Source organism: Aplosporella prunicola (genome assembly GCF_010093885.1).
Source record: "Aplosporella prunicola CBS 121167 unplaced genomic scaffold K452scaffold_49, whole genome shotgun sequence".
NCBI classification, from domain to species: Eukaryota; Fungi; Ascomycota; class Dothideomycetes; order Botryosphaeriales; family Aplosporellaceae; genus Aplosporella; species Aplosporella prunicola.
Window position 1 is genome coordinate 1 of NW_022983577.1, and position 12,938 is coordinate 12,938.

Below are 12,938 nucleotides of genomic sequence, written 5' to 3' on the forward strand. Positions count from 1 at the left end.
AAGTACCGCGACCTCTCCAGCCGCTCATAATACTTGCGCATGTTGTCCGGCGCCCACGAGTCATCTCCCGTGATGCTCTGGATGGTGCTCCAGTCGCTTTCATGCGGATACACGGTGATGAGAGCATTGTGTACTGAGCAACCGCCCAGCGACCCGACGCGTGGGTACAAGACTCCCAGCGGCGTGGAACCTTCCGGCGGATTCGCACCAGTGTACTGCTGGCCATCGGGAGTAGTGTAAGTCAGCTTGGTGTCGCGACGCTGCTGCTCCTCGTCTTCGTAGTGCTGCACGAAGTAGTCCCAGCGCAACGGCTCGTATTCAGCCGCTACCGAGTGCAACGCCGGCACTACCACTTGCGTCGCGTTTCCTTGATCGTCGCCCGCTTCGAGCAGCAGCACACTGTGTCCGGCGAGCGCGAGTCGTGCTGCCAAAGGTGCGCCACCAGCTCCGGAGCCGACAATTACATATTCGTAGGAGGGGGGCGTGGTGCTGTTGCTGGCACGCTTGGCATGTTGAGTGCCATCTCTATGGAAAGGTCAGCTAATAAGATAAGAGCATATAGACGCGAGAGTCATACATGATCCCTGCCGAAGCGATAGAGGAAAGAATCGAGAAAACGCTAAGAGCCTTCAGGACGATCATATTGGCGACTCTTATCCAATGTAAACCTTGAATACAGACAGACACAAGCGTCACCACTGAAGGGACAGACAGACTGGACGCCAGCGCTAGAGAGCCCACGCTCCCTTGCCAGCTTTATATTTTACAGCCCGTCTCCCCACAGCAAAGGAGTTTACCGCCCTACCAGGCACCAAGCACGCAGACCCTCAGTCCCACGCATCGCGCGACTCTGACTCGCCCGAACCTTACAGCCCTGCAGCCCATCATTAAGATCGCCACGCCACGCAGCAGCAGCCAGCAACCACCGACAGGAACCAGCAGCAGACCCACCAAGCCGCTCCGCGGAAGCAAACGCAGTAGCAATCACGCGCAGACAAAAAATATCCACCTACAAGGTTGGAGCAAGAGCAGCAACACCTCCGAGCCGCCAAGGGACGCCTTACCCATTGCGACCGCGTAATTACGGAGGTTTCGCCCTGTAAAGGTCCGGCTGCTTCAGTCTGCAGTCAGCTCGCAGCGGATTCGGTGCTGGCGGTTGGGATTATTGGGACGCGGGGTCGATCAGGGGCTCGGAGCGGCTGGCGGGTCGTTTTCCTAACGGTCGGGCCTTGCCCCACTTGGTGTAGGTGGGCCTGTCCTGTTCCGTTCGATGGGCCACGTGCGTGTGGGACTGTCCTGGTTCACGGACGGCGACGACGCAGCGGTGTCGGATGACGGTGTGGTAAGCTGAGCGGATAGCGATAACGGTGGTTTGGGTGTGTGGCTCTAGTGAGAGTGTGGGTGTTGCTTGCGGAAGAGCAGGGGAGATGCTGCGTGCTGCAGGGGGTGCGAGTGGGCTGCATTCTCCACGAAAGAAGAAGCACGCGTCGGTCGCGTGGCTACAAAGGCGAGTTTTCGGCTGCGGACAAAGAGTTGCCATCATGTCAGTCAGGCTCCCGCGCGTGCGTCTGCTTGATGTGCCTTCCGCAGATCGGGTACGAGGTGCTGGGTCCGCATATGCTGTTTTGGGAAAGAAAGCAAGGCGATTGGCGCTGGTATGTGCGTTGATTCCTGGTTCTATCGTTTGTTGCTGATCTTTGCCGGTAGGAGGTTTGGTTGGTGGTTGGTACTTGCGAAGAAAGAAAGACCGACTGCGCTGATGGGCTGGTAGATGGCTTTGTGGTGATTCTGCCGCTTGCACTGGTTTGAATGTAAGTGTTTGTTTACTGAAGCAAGAAAAAACATAGAAAAATGCAGGTGAGCGTTACTCGACCTGTTGATGATACTAGTGGTAGCAGATGACTTGGAGCCTGTCGTGAGCACAATCGAGGTATCGGAGTAAATAAAGGCGCAGTGTTTGGAATTGTCTTGTAGGAATCTCTCTAGACTGGTGACCATGTCGCCCATTGCTGATATTGACCAGTGTACCAATTAGGAATAAGGAATCTGGCTAGCATTTTTACCAAGTCTCGTCCTCTTCACACTTTCGTCGTTAGAAACATGGCCTTGGCAGGCTTCTGAAGGGCACTCGCCCATTGACTGGACATTGCTCACGAAGGTAGCCAAGTGAAGCCGACATAAGCGTCTACGTGGTCACAGACCGCAATGAAAGATGCCATACAGAGAAAGAAGTCCAGCCACAAGAAGACAGTACGCTGACGACAGGGAGTAAAACGACTGCTGTTGCGCGCCGGTGATGTCGCAATGCACCGCACTCCGGTGATGTTGTAGTGTCCAGAGCCGGACGGAGAGCTGTCTGTACCTGATGTCCACTATGGAACCTCCTGGAACATGCTAGAGCTCACCAGATGGTCGAAGGCTAGCGACATGCGCCCAACTTTCACTTTGCTTGCCCAATCGGGTTAGCGTGGTTAAGTTGCGCGCACACTTAGAAAAAGATTCTTCCTTTTCCTACCTCTCCATCTCCACGACATCTACCTGCAATCATTCGCACACCGTAAGTCAACTCTCAGTGCACTGCTCTCAAAGGTGCAAAGTCTGATGGACCTAGATGTCATCACCGGACAACGACCCTGGGCACGACCCTGAATATCAACGTAAGTAAACAACCAAAAGTTTGCGACAACGGCCATACTAAATCTTCCATAGGAATCCTTGCGACTGAACAAGAGGCTCAAGACAGACGCATTGGCATGTCTACCATATACTAGCAAACGGATCATGTACTGTCAACTGACTTAGAGATAGCATGGCACGTGCAAAGAGGTACACCTCTGCCTCTTGCCCTCGCGCCACGCGCGCAACAGTTTCAACAACTACAGCAACTACTGCAACCCTACCTGACGGCGCCGCCCACGCCCAACCTCCCCACCCAGGGCTATACCCAATCCTCTGGGACCTTACAAACGCCCTCTGCTCGACCTGTGCAAGACCCACCTGCCAGTATATTTGGCAAAACTGCTTACCAAGCCGAACTTGATCAACGCGATATGCAGCACGCCGGAAGACCACAGACGGCACCCGCTCAACCTGCGCAGCCTAATGTTCAGATTGGCCCTCCTCCACCTTGGATGTTCGCCCCCCCTCGTACGGTCGCTCAACCTGCCGCTAAAAATCCGCAAGACTTGTACAACGAGCTCTTCGGAATACCTACCACGGTCACCCAGCCGGCACAGCGCAATGTCCAGACGGGCCCCATTCAACCTGCGCAGGGCCAATTGATCAATCTATTCAACCCTCATGCGGTCACCCCACCTGCCCAGAACACTATCCAGACAGGCATCAAGCCGGCCGCGGAAGTCCAGACTGCGCAGGGCCAACCCATCGGCTCATTAAACCCTCCTGCGGTCACCCCACCTGCCCAGAGCAATCTCCAGGCACACATCAACGCGGAATCACCCGCCGTAGAGGTCCAGCAACCTCCTTCCTCAAATGGTTGACTTGCAATCTTCTAACTGAACCCATCATCTTTGTGGGTAATTAGTCCTTCACTTTCTTTTGTTTTGCACTGCTTTCAATGTCCGGACCAACGAAGTCTGGGTAATTAACCATCAGCCTGCTTTGATTAACGGCAAAGTTTTGAAATCCGGACCCACAATGAGGTTACGGTATACCGAATTTTGGTTTTGTATATTTTAGATACCCAGTCTGGCGCTCTTTTCCCACAGGGTTTTTAACGAGGCCATTGTAGTATAAAAATTAATCTCTTCTCAAAGCCTGTGCACCACCACTAGCCGTTACAACTCACCACAAACCTACGTCTTCTTCCCATTCCCACTCCCCTTTCTTAAAATATGATCCTTCCCCAAAAGACTCAACACCATCCCCCTCAACATACCGACGTCAAAACTACCCTCGAACTCTTTGCCCGTCCTCCTTTTAACTTTGTCCCACAAACTCGGCAAGCCGCGCGCATCCCACCGTTCTCTCAGCCTGTTATACGCACTCTTATCATAAATGCTCCAAAATTCCTCTTCCGTGTACCAGTTCTGCGCATACAACCACTTGATGCCGCCCAACTCCGCGACCTTCGCCTCCAATGCGCGATTATCTGCCACAAACGCCGCGAACCCATCCGTGGACCTCAAGCTCTCTAACCCTTCTCTATTGTACCGAGCAAGTGAGCGTTTCGAAGCGCCCCAAATGCCAACATTGAGCAGCCAGGCAGGCTCCTCTGCTCCCTCTCCCACAACCCCTCCTTTCCCGCCAGCCAGCCCACTAGCACGATGCAGTGGGGCCTTGGAACCGCTGCGTACAAGGCACAGCCACAGCGGATAGACCTGCAGCTGGCCATGCACGAAGTCTAGGAATGTTTCCGTGTGTTCGACGGGCACGACGACGTCCTGGATGCAGTTTGTCGCAGCCCGTCCACTGTGATGGAGCACGCGGTATGCAACGCGCGTGCGGTACACAGCGTCGAGGACGTAGCGACCAGCACGGTTCCAGAGCCAGGCGGGCCAGCCTCCCGCGCCCATCCAGAAGGAGCCGCGATCGTAGCGGAAGAGGTAGTCCAGTGTGGGGACGAGCTCGGTGACGGGTGGAGAAGCCGGCACGTCGATGTTGGCGTCCGTGTTGTCCGTGGTGAAGAGGGTTTGCGCCGCCGGGCCTAGATGACAGGTCTGACAGAACGTGTCCCAGAGGTGGGCGAGCTTGGAGTGCACGTGGATGAAGTACCATGGATCTTGACGCCGGGAAAAGCGTACAACTTTGGTGGTGGGGTCGTCCGCTTTGTCTGTGAGTCGTCCTAGGAGTACCATGCCTGAGTTCTGAGAGAAGAGGATCGCGTCGATGAAGTCCCATTGCTCTTCCGTCAATGCAAAGTTTATTGTCTTCAGTGCCTCTTCTGCTGAGTATACTGGCACATACGTGAGTGCAACATATCGTACCGCAGGAATCAGTCGCAGCTCCAGCAGCGTGATCACTCCTAGGGTGCCACACGCGCCGACAGCACCGTAGAAGAGATCGGTATTTGCATCTGGATCCGCGCGAACGATGTCTCCATTGGTAAGCACGATCTCGATAAACGTCGCGGCGCGGTCAAAGAAGCCATACCGGAATGACGAACTCTCGGCCGCTGTGCCCGCGTAACTTCCGCCAGCCGTGATGCCCGGAAACTCTGGGACGACGAGAGGAATGAGGTTGTGTTTGAGGGTTTTAGCGGCGAGCTTGTCCATAGGCACGTTGGCTTCGACGAGAGCGGTGCGTTTTTCGGTATCGATGGCGAGGATGTTGGTCAGTGGGTTGGTGTCGACAATTTTGTCCGCGTCATGGTCAAGTTGCCGCGTACTATTGGTTGAGCCATGGTAGACGCGAAAAGGTATATTTCGTGCGTAGAAAGACTTGACTTTGGTGGAGATTTCGAGGACCGCTCGGTGGTGTCGCTCCATTGGAAAGACAGTGTTGTGCGGTGAAGAAGGGCGGTTACTGCGTCAGGTTATAAGTCGTCAAAATGCCGCAAACAGAAAAGACAATAGTAACGACGATAATGCAAAGACATAATAGACAACAATAATGGTAAAAATACAAAGAACTGAAGTGGTCGGACACTGGACCCAACTCTTTGTCCTTGTTGAACGCTTTCGGATGCCATGCGCAATGCCAGTATATTTTACCATGAGTATCCTCAAGAGATTGCTTGTACTCTTTATTTCAGGGTAAATTTTTTATGAGGCAGCGCATACCATTCATGGTCTCAAAGATATACGTAACAAGAGCAAACCCAAGGCTTCCCGACAGCCTAGAACCCTTCTACCACTACATCAACTTTCTTCGCCCAGCGTTTTAAACCCCTTTTTTCGTCAGACATGATCCTTTGCATCTCTGCCGGGGCCAACCCCACAGAAACCTCCCAATGCTCGTTAAAGTCGGAATTACCGAATTGCGCACTCCGAGGCAGAAACGTGCACATTCCTGCAAATGCATGGTTTTCAACAACCGTGCGTACGAACTCTGCGTTCTTCCCGTAGCTAGGGAGAGGGAACATGCTAATATTATTGAGCGGCAGCAATGAGTTGAAAAAGACACCAGCGCCAGACAAGTCTATAGCCTTGCTTAATGCGTTTATTGCAATGGTGGGATCTGGAAGGGTAGCATATTGTCTGTAGCGTTCTTTGACATAATCGGCGTTGACTGCAGTCTCAGCTTCACGAATCTTTAAAGAAGCGCGTGTGATAATCTTGTAATGGGGACAATCATCTTCTCCGTTTCTTGATCTGTAAGTCGAGTATTAGCTTCAGCCAAATGAGCGGTGGATCTATTTACTCTCGGTTGTCTATGAGGTGAGACAAACTCGAGGTCGCCAGCACCGGTACCATCATATTTCCAATATAAAGATCGTGAACACCAGAAACCTTTCGTGCATTTGTACCAAAGCCAATTTTAGCTGTTGAGGTGAACGATGATCCTCTGCAAGCGGCACGCACACGCATAATGTCGGACCAGATGAAGGCGGCCAAACAAGTTTTACGATCAATCGTAATAGTTTTGCCTTGCTTTCGGAGACAATTGCCGACTGCATCATACAGCCTATGGACAAAGCCGGAGCTAAACGTGAAGATGGCGTGCATGCCTAGCTCGAAAAATGGCAATGGGGGTTGCAGATTGATTTCCGGGTAAGGCGATGATGCCACTTGATTTGGAGATGGTATTGGACGCTCACCCATTGCCAATACTTTTTGTGCATATTCTTGCTGCTGTTCTGTTCCAAATTCTATTTTAGCATTAACGTGTTCGTGGCAAAGCTCACATCACTGGCTTACCTATATCCATTCTATTGCGAAATTGCTGCTGCCTCGCGGAACCTGTTGAGCCTAAACGTTAAGCTTTTCTTGATTGAGGGTGCTTGTAGATAACTTACAAGGCTGATCAATGTCAACTCCCATCCTAATTTCCCTAAAAAGCTGATGCATGACCGCATTGATACCATCTATGTCCATAGCGCCGCGATAGAAGCTGAATGAGAGGACAAGACCTCCTTGCAGCAAGTTGGCTTGAATATTCATAACGTAGGCGTCATACTCTTCCGGGTTAGGCGATGTCCAGTTTAACCAAAATCTATCCTCTAGACGATCTCGAGGCATCATGTCTTTGGTGAGTTCTTCGTATGATAACTCTGCGGTGAGATCATTTACTGTAAAGAACTGCTGGAGCCTGAGCGCATCAAGAGGTGGTTTGGGATAGCGAAGTTCGATCTTTAGCTTGGAAGTATCGGTAAATGCAATCATACCGCAAAGATAGGGAAACCGGTTGGCAATGTTTTGAAGATAGTGGTTCAAAAGGAAGATAGCCCCGTTCATTTCTGACTTGTCTGGAAAAGGATAACAGAGACAGAATTGATGCCATCCTCGTGGATTGATTTGATCGAATGCGGTCAAAGTGATGACTTCATAGTCGTTGTTTTGGTTGGCTTGCATGATTCCTGATGAGATGTGGTCGGTGAGTGATGATGTGAATTTGGGAAGTCAATGATTGCTTAATGGCTGTTTGATGGATTGTTAGTGGTGAATTGTATTTGGTGAGGAGTGCAAGAGTCGGAAGACTGACATAGCTGCTCCAAGGAAATAGCAACCGGCGAGTCGGGAAACAACGTCCTACGACACGACACGACGCGACAAATGACTTCGATTACAATACCAGGCCTGTCACTACGACCACTAGTTACGACAAGGGACTGCATTGTTGGTGTCCCAGACGAAGCAACGATCGACATGGATATGACCAGGGTACCCTGTCCGCTTCTCTATTTATGGATCTCAAGTCTAAATGTGAGTGCATCTACCAGCATTGCATTCATGTCAATTCTGTCGCTGAATTATGTCTACGTCTGTATTATGTCTGTCTACGGTTATGTCTACATCTGTGATTACAGATTACACCCCTTGCGCTGATCTCGTACATGCGTCCCCTGATCCGCTCATCCTTCATCCTTCATCCTTCGTCCCACTCTAAGCAATCTTGACAACCTCGTAATTGTAGTTGCACAGACTGGCATCGGCCTTGACCTCCTTGCCGCCGCTCGCCGCGCCAATGACCTTTCCACCCTTGATCAACTCGACACGCACGGCACCCGTCTTCAGACCGGTCACGCTCCACGCATTCAGACCAGCCACACCATCCAGCGTCTTAAGAAGAGAGCCACCGCTGTAGACCTTGACCTGCGTACCGGTAGTACCCTTTGGCAGCAGAACCGCAACGTTGACAACGTCCTCGGCATTCTGTGCGCCGCTAGGCTTGCCCAGGGAATCACCCGAGCAGCTCGCGGTCGTCAGCAGCGTGCGATACCAAATAGAACCGGCAAAATCACCAAACGGCGTGATGGCAGAGGCTGTGGTCGCCTTGGCCTTATACGCAGTGATGAAAGGCGCGATGATAGACTGCCAGGCGGTGTGGTCGAAGCCTTCGGTGACATCCACGATTGGCTGGTTGCTGGAGATGGAGTCGTTCCAGACGTTGCCAAAGTAGTGGCCTTCGCCGGCGTCGTTCCAAGTCAGCAGCTCGATGAAGTCCGGTCCCAGCTCGAGAGCTTGCGTCATGCGTTGCGTGAGAGTGAGCTCGCCGCGACGGTACCAGTTCTGGCCGGCCTTGAGGTGCTTGGACTGGAAAGAAGACAGAGGCATCATGTACACCTTGCCGGCAGCGTGCGCAGCGCTCATGCTCGACTTGTCAATGGCAGAGTTCGCGGCGACCTTTCCATCGCCCTCGGTTGGCCAGGCCGACTCCCAGTTCATGACACCATCGACGACGCTGTACGTGTTGAAGAAAGAGGCATCGTAGGAGCCGCCATAGTCGTCAAAGTCGGGAACGAAAAATGGCGTGATACCGTCGGACTTTAGCACGTCCTTGAACTTGGACTGCCAGCCAGCGTTGGGCGAGGCTTGCCCGAAGGTGAGCTTGCCACCGTCAAAGGTGCTGACGAAAGGCTTGCTGTCGTGGTGGTAATAGGCGGAGCTCGACTGATATTTCTTGAAGAGTGGCAAGAACTCGGACACGTCGGAGAGGACGGCCACATCGAATGAGAAAAAAAGGTGGAATCCCTTTTCCTCAGCAGCCTTGAAAAGCCAGCCGATGGCGTTGGTGGACCATGAGTCTGCAACATTCTGCACATTCAGCGCAAAAGCGTCGATGCCGAGGGTTTTGGCGCCGGTCACATCGGTGACAGCCTGGTCGATGCCACTCATGCCGCCAACCTGTGATCACCTGCATCAGTTACTGCTTACGGAGGATCTGAGGACGCTATTGTCGATGTACCATGTAGTGGGCAAAAACATTCCTGAGCTCAGCCTGCGCCTGCTGGACGGCGCACAGCGACGCGCAAAAAAGGGAGAGAGACAAACGCATATTCGGAGAAGAAAGAGTCAATGGCGAACTACAGAACCTCCCTTGGGCATCGCAACAGCAGCTTTATATCGACATGGTCGCCTCGAAGGATTCAGGCCAGCCTACGCGAAACGCCGGTTCTTCGTATGGCGGCGCGCCATGCGACGATGCGGATTGCGATGGCGGAGGCGTTTACAAGCCCCGCGTTGGTGGCGTCAAGCCTAGTGACCGATGGGGCCACATCGAGGGCCACATCCGTGCCGAACGGACCGGAGCGCAGGAACGGCGCCCGTCAGCAGAAGACAAAACACCAAGGCGCAGGATATGTATAGAAAATTGGCATCACTCCTGACGGCCACCCCTCGGCGAAATTGGACCCTCTTTCAATAGAATCAAGGCTCGATTCATGAGGCCGGAGAGGAGGCCGATTCTGGGATGTGCCAGGCCTGGACCTTCGCTTGGCCTCACTCGAACCGTGACTCGTACCCGAGCCGTTAGAAAGTGGCCCCCAAGTTACGCGCCCCGCTGATCTGCCCATTGGTCCGACCACCGGCCGGACATGTTCCTGAAAGGCCTCCCCGTGGAGCGGCAAGCGCCCGCGGCCTTGCGCGAAATAGAGTTATTTGAAGCACTCTATCGCTCGCCACCGCGTGTCGTCTGATGACGGCGTCTCTTCTGCCCCCAAGGAGAGGTTTAAGGTTTCTGCCCTTGAACGCCGCTGCGCCCTCCTCGAATCCATCCGTTCATTCGAGATGTCAGACTCGAGACGCACTGCCCTGCTCTCGGCGCTCGCCTACGCCGCTCTACTACTCGTACCCGTCGTAGAAGGAAGCTTGTGTGGAATCGTGGATCACCGGAGTACGTGGACACCACCAACCATTATATGGATGGGAGCGGAGCAAAGTAAGGGGCTAACATCTTAACAGCGGCCATTGTCGACAATCGCCTGTTCTTCACCAGCGGCAACTACACGTTTGCTGACAACCAGATATGGCACAACACGTCGGACCTGTACTGGCTCGACCTGACCAAGAGTTTTGATGTCGATGGCATGCTCGATTCGACCGCACTCAACCAGTCGGCATTGCCGTCAGGTGAGCTAGCGAGTAGTCAACGCTTGACTGCTGGAGGTGCCTCCGGTGTCTTCTTCTATGATCATACCACCATGTATGCTTATGGTGGTCTTATCGAAGAAGATGCGGATGGGGTTGACAACTCCCTCTGGGCGTACAACACGTCCACTGATACCTGGAACCTGACGTCCATGGCAACTGGATCCATCAGTTTTGGAGACAACACCGAAGGTATCTACGCCAGCGACCCCGACTCTGGAAGATCTTTCTATACCGGAGGCTGGGAGGTCTCTTTCAACGGGTCCAACCAAGGAATGGTCAAGTTCAACACCAACAACTCCGCGAAGCCGACGTTTGATTTTGCTGCCAGCCAGACCAATGACCAAGGACTGAGCACGTTGAAAGGCGCAATGGTCTACACGCGGAAAGGCAAGAAAGGTACTTTGATCGCCATTGGCGGTGACGACACGACCAGCGGCGGCCAATTCAACGGCGAACAGTACTGGAATCAGCGATCGATGTCCCAAATCTTTATCTACGACATCGACGGCGAGACGTGGTACAACATTACGGCAACAGGCGACATCCCAGGCCCACGCACTGAGTTCTGCGCAACCGTCTCCTCGGCTCCGGACGACTCCAGTATCCAGATAACGATCCACGGCGGCTGGGACCAAGGCAACGCAGCATCGCTGAACGATGTGTACGTTTTGAGCGTCCCGGCGTTTGAGTGGATCAAGGTCAACGCGACAGGTGATCCGGATAAGACTGCTGATCGCTTCGCCGGCCGCCATCGCCACAAGTGCAATGTCTGGAACGACCGCCAGATGCTCGTCACGGGTGGTGTTGTCGATGCGAACGGCACGTCCCGCAACGACTACTGCAACGCGACCAGCCACCCGCCGGTCAAGGTTCTCGATCTGTCGACGTACGAGTGGCAGACAACCTTCCAGCCGAACCTGACTTACACGATCCCGACCATTGTGCGCGACGTCATCGGCGGAGAGTAAGTTCATCACCGACCACTGAATTCATCGAGTTAACAAGCCTCAGCGCCACCGGCAGTGCTGCCCAACAGTCCCCCACCAGCGGTTGGAAAGACGCTGCTTTGTCAACCATCTTTTCGCAAACCGTGCCCCGCTCGACATACACGCCTCCATCCGACTCAGACACGTCAGACGGCGACGACAGTTCCACGCACACCGGCGCGATAGTCGGCGGCGTCGTAGGCGCCGTAGGCGGAGTCTCGCTCCTTGCAGCCGCAGGCTTGCTCTTCTGGCGGCGGCGCAAACAGCAAGCCGCGCAACAAACGGCGCGCACGGACTCTGGTCCCGTCGAGCTCGTCGGCAGCGGAGGCCGGGAGCCGCCGCAGGAAGTCCATGGCGGAGACGCGAAGTTCGAGCTCCCTGACCAAGCTGTGCCAGCCGAGAAGGAGGCGGATGCGTTCCGCTGCGAGTTGGAAGACACGGAGGTCGTGAGCCCAATAAGTACGCAGGTGGTGAGTCCGCTGGAGGAGGAGGTGGTGGGGAAGGGAGGTGTTGTGGGTGTTAGTTGGGGTAGAGGAGGTGGGAATGGCGAGAGGAGGTTTTCGTAGCGTGGGAGGAGGTGTTTGGGGGTTTCTCGTTCGTTTGGTGCTCAATGTGTGCGGCCTTGTCTTATGTATACCACGTAGGTCCGCCCGTCGTTTTGAATCAAGCTATCATTGGCTTCTGAGCACTTAGTCATGCCGGCGGTTACTGGTCGTGCCGTGCCGTGCCGGGTGTGTCAATTCGATTTACCTGCTCATAGTCAGTGGTGGGAGTCTACAAGTGGTTTGAGCTTTGCAGCCCCGCTTCGTCGGCAACACCGATGGTACAATCCCATACCTATGTACTCAATCCACTGTGAGCCGCTGATCAAGCAAGTTAGGTTCTCGAGTCTTCTTCTGCGATACACCACCAGCGACCGTACTAGAGTGACGCGCGAAAACTCGGTCTACCCACTGTCCAGTGCGCGTCGGGTGCGTGCGGATGATGAGCTATCGTCGATGATCGACGTGGCGGCCTCTGCTCATTTTTTGGGTGGCGTGGGACGTGGAGGGAAATGTCGCAGATGGGTGTGTACTTGGTGTGTACAGCGCATGCTTGACGCGCGGCACTGGTTGTGACTAGACCAGACGGGTTTTCTAGTCGATGGAGATCAATGATCTGGTTCTTCTCTCCTCTGGACACGCACTAGCGCTAGTGGCGCTATGGCGAAGCTTGGTCGCGGTACACGGAACTCTTGCATCCGCGATTGCATTCGGTAGTAGTGGTGGGTGCTGGATTTGCGCTGTGTGGATGTAGGTGGATAGGTAGGTAGGTGGGGTTGAGTACAGAAGCTGTAGGTTTATGGCGCGCATTGTTGTGTTTATGCAGGACAGAGTATGTCTGTATTTGGTTGGAGACGCGACCGTGGCGGGTTAGCGACACGGCGTAGTTGAGACCGGTTATAACGGTCATGCTAGTCAGC

At 53.9% G+C, this 12,938-nt stretch overlaps 6 protein-coding genes across 6 annotated transcripts; 2 read left to right on the top strand and 4 right to left on the bottom strand.

The window, feature by feature from the left end:
• K452DRAFT_214705 (uncharacterized protein) lies at nucleotides 1-512 on the bottom strand (the record flags this gene model as incomplete). Its single annotated transcript, XM_033536229.1, has 1 exon — nucleotides 1-512. A coding segment is annotated over one exon (512 nt), but the record flags the coding sequence as incomplete, so codon positions are not given.
• Nucleotides 513-2,611: 2,099 nt separating this feature from the next.
• K452DRAFT_322440 (uncharacterized protein) lies at nucleotides 2,612-3,742 on the top strand (the record flags this gene model as incomplete). Its single annotated transcript, XM_033544505.1, has 3 exons — nucleotides 2,612-2,657; nucleotides 2,710-2,751; nucleotides 2,809-3,742. The coding sequence occupies 3 exons, from the start codon at nucleotides 2,612-2,614 to the stop codon at nucleotides 3,498-3,500; spliced, it is 780 nt and encodes a 259-aa protein (XP_033392105.1). The 3' UTR covers nucleotides 3,501-3,742.
• Nucleotides 3,743-3,815: 73 nt separating this feature from the next.
• On the bottom strand, nucleotides 3,816-5,447 carry K452DRAFT_237608 (uncharacterized protein; the record flags this gene model as incomplete). The annotated part of the gene is made up of 2 exons (XM_033537600.1): nucleotides 3,816-4,679; nucleotides 4,722-5,447. 2 exons carry the CDS (start codon nucleotides 5,445-5,447, stop codon nucleotides 3,816-3,818), a joined length of 1,590 nt encoding a protein of 529 aa, XP_033392106.1.
• Nucleotides 5,448-5,797: 350 nt separating this feature from the next.
• Nucleotides 5,798-7,472, bottom strand: K452DRAFT_362549 (uncharacterized protein; the record flags this gene model as incomplete). Its single annotated transcript, XM_033546511.1, has 4 exons — nucleotides 5,798-6,272; nucleotides 6,322-6,769; nucleotides 6,819-6,869; nucleotides 6,917-7,472. 4 exons carry the CDS (start codon nucleotides 7,470-7,472, stop codon nucleotides 5,798-5,800), a joined length of 1,530 nt encoding a protein of 509 aa, XP_033392107.1.
• A 531-nt stretch (nucleotides 7,473-8,003) lies between these two features.
• K452DRAFT_237607 (glycoside hydrolase family 71 protein) lies at nucleotides 8,004-9,396 on the bottom strand (the record flags this gene model as incomplete). Its single annotated transcript, XM_033537599.1, has 2 exons — nucleotides 8,004-9,245; nucleotides 9,307-9,396. 2 exons carry the CDS (start codon nucleotides 9,394-9,396, stop codon nucleotides 8,004-8,006), a joined length of 1,332 nt encoding a protein of 443 aa, XP_033392108.1.
• A 731-nt stretch (nucleotides 9,397-10,127) lies between these two features.
• K452DRAFT_313201 (uncharacterized protein) lies at nucleotides 10,128-12,042 on the top strand (the record flags this gene model as incomplete). Its single annotated transcript, XM_033543636.1, has 3 exons — nucleotides 10,128-10,233; nucleotides 10,302-11,454; nucleotides 11,496-12,042. The coding sequence occupies 3 exons, from the start codon at nucleotides 10,128-10,130 to the stop codon at nucleotides 12,040-12,042; spliced, it is 1,806 nt and encodes a 601-aa protein (XP_033392109.1).
• Nucleotides 12,043-12,938: the final 896 nt, after the last annotated feature.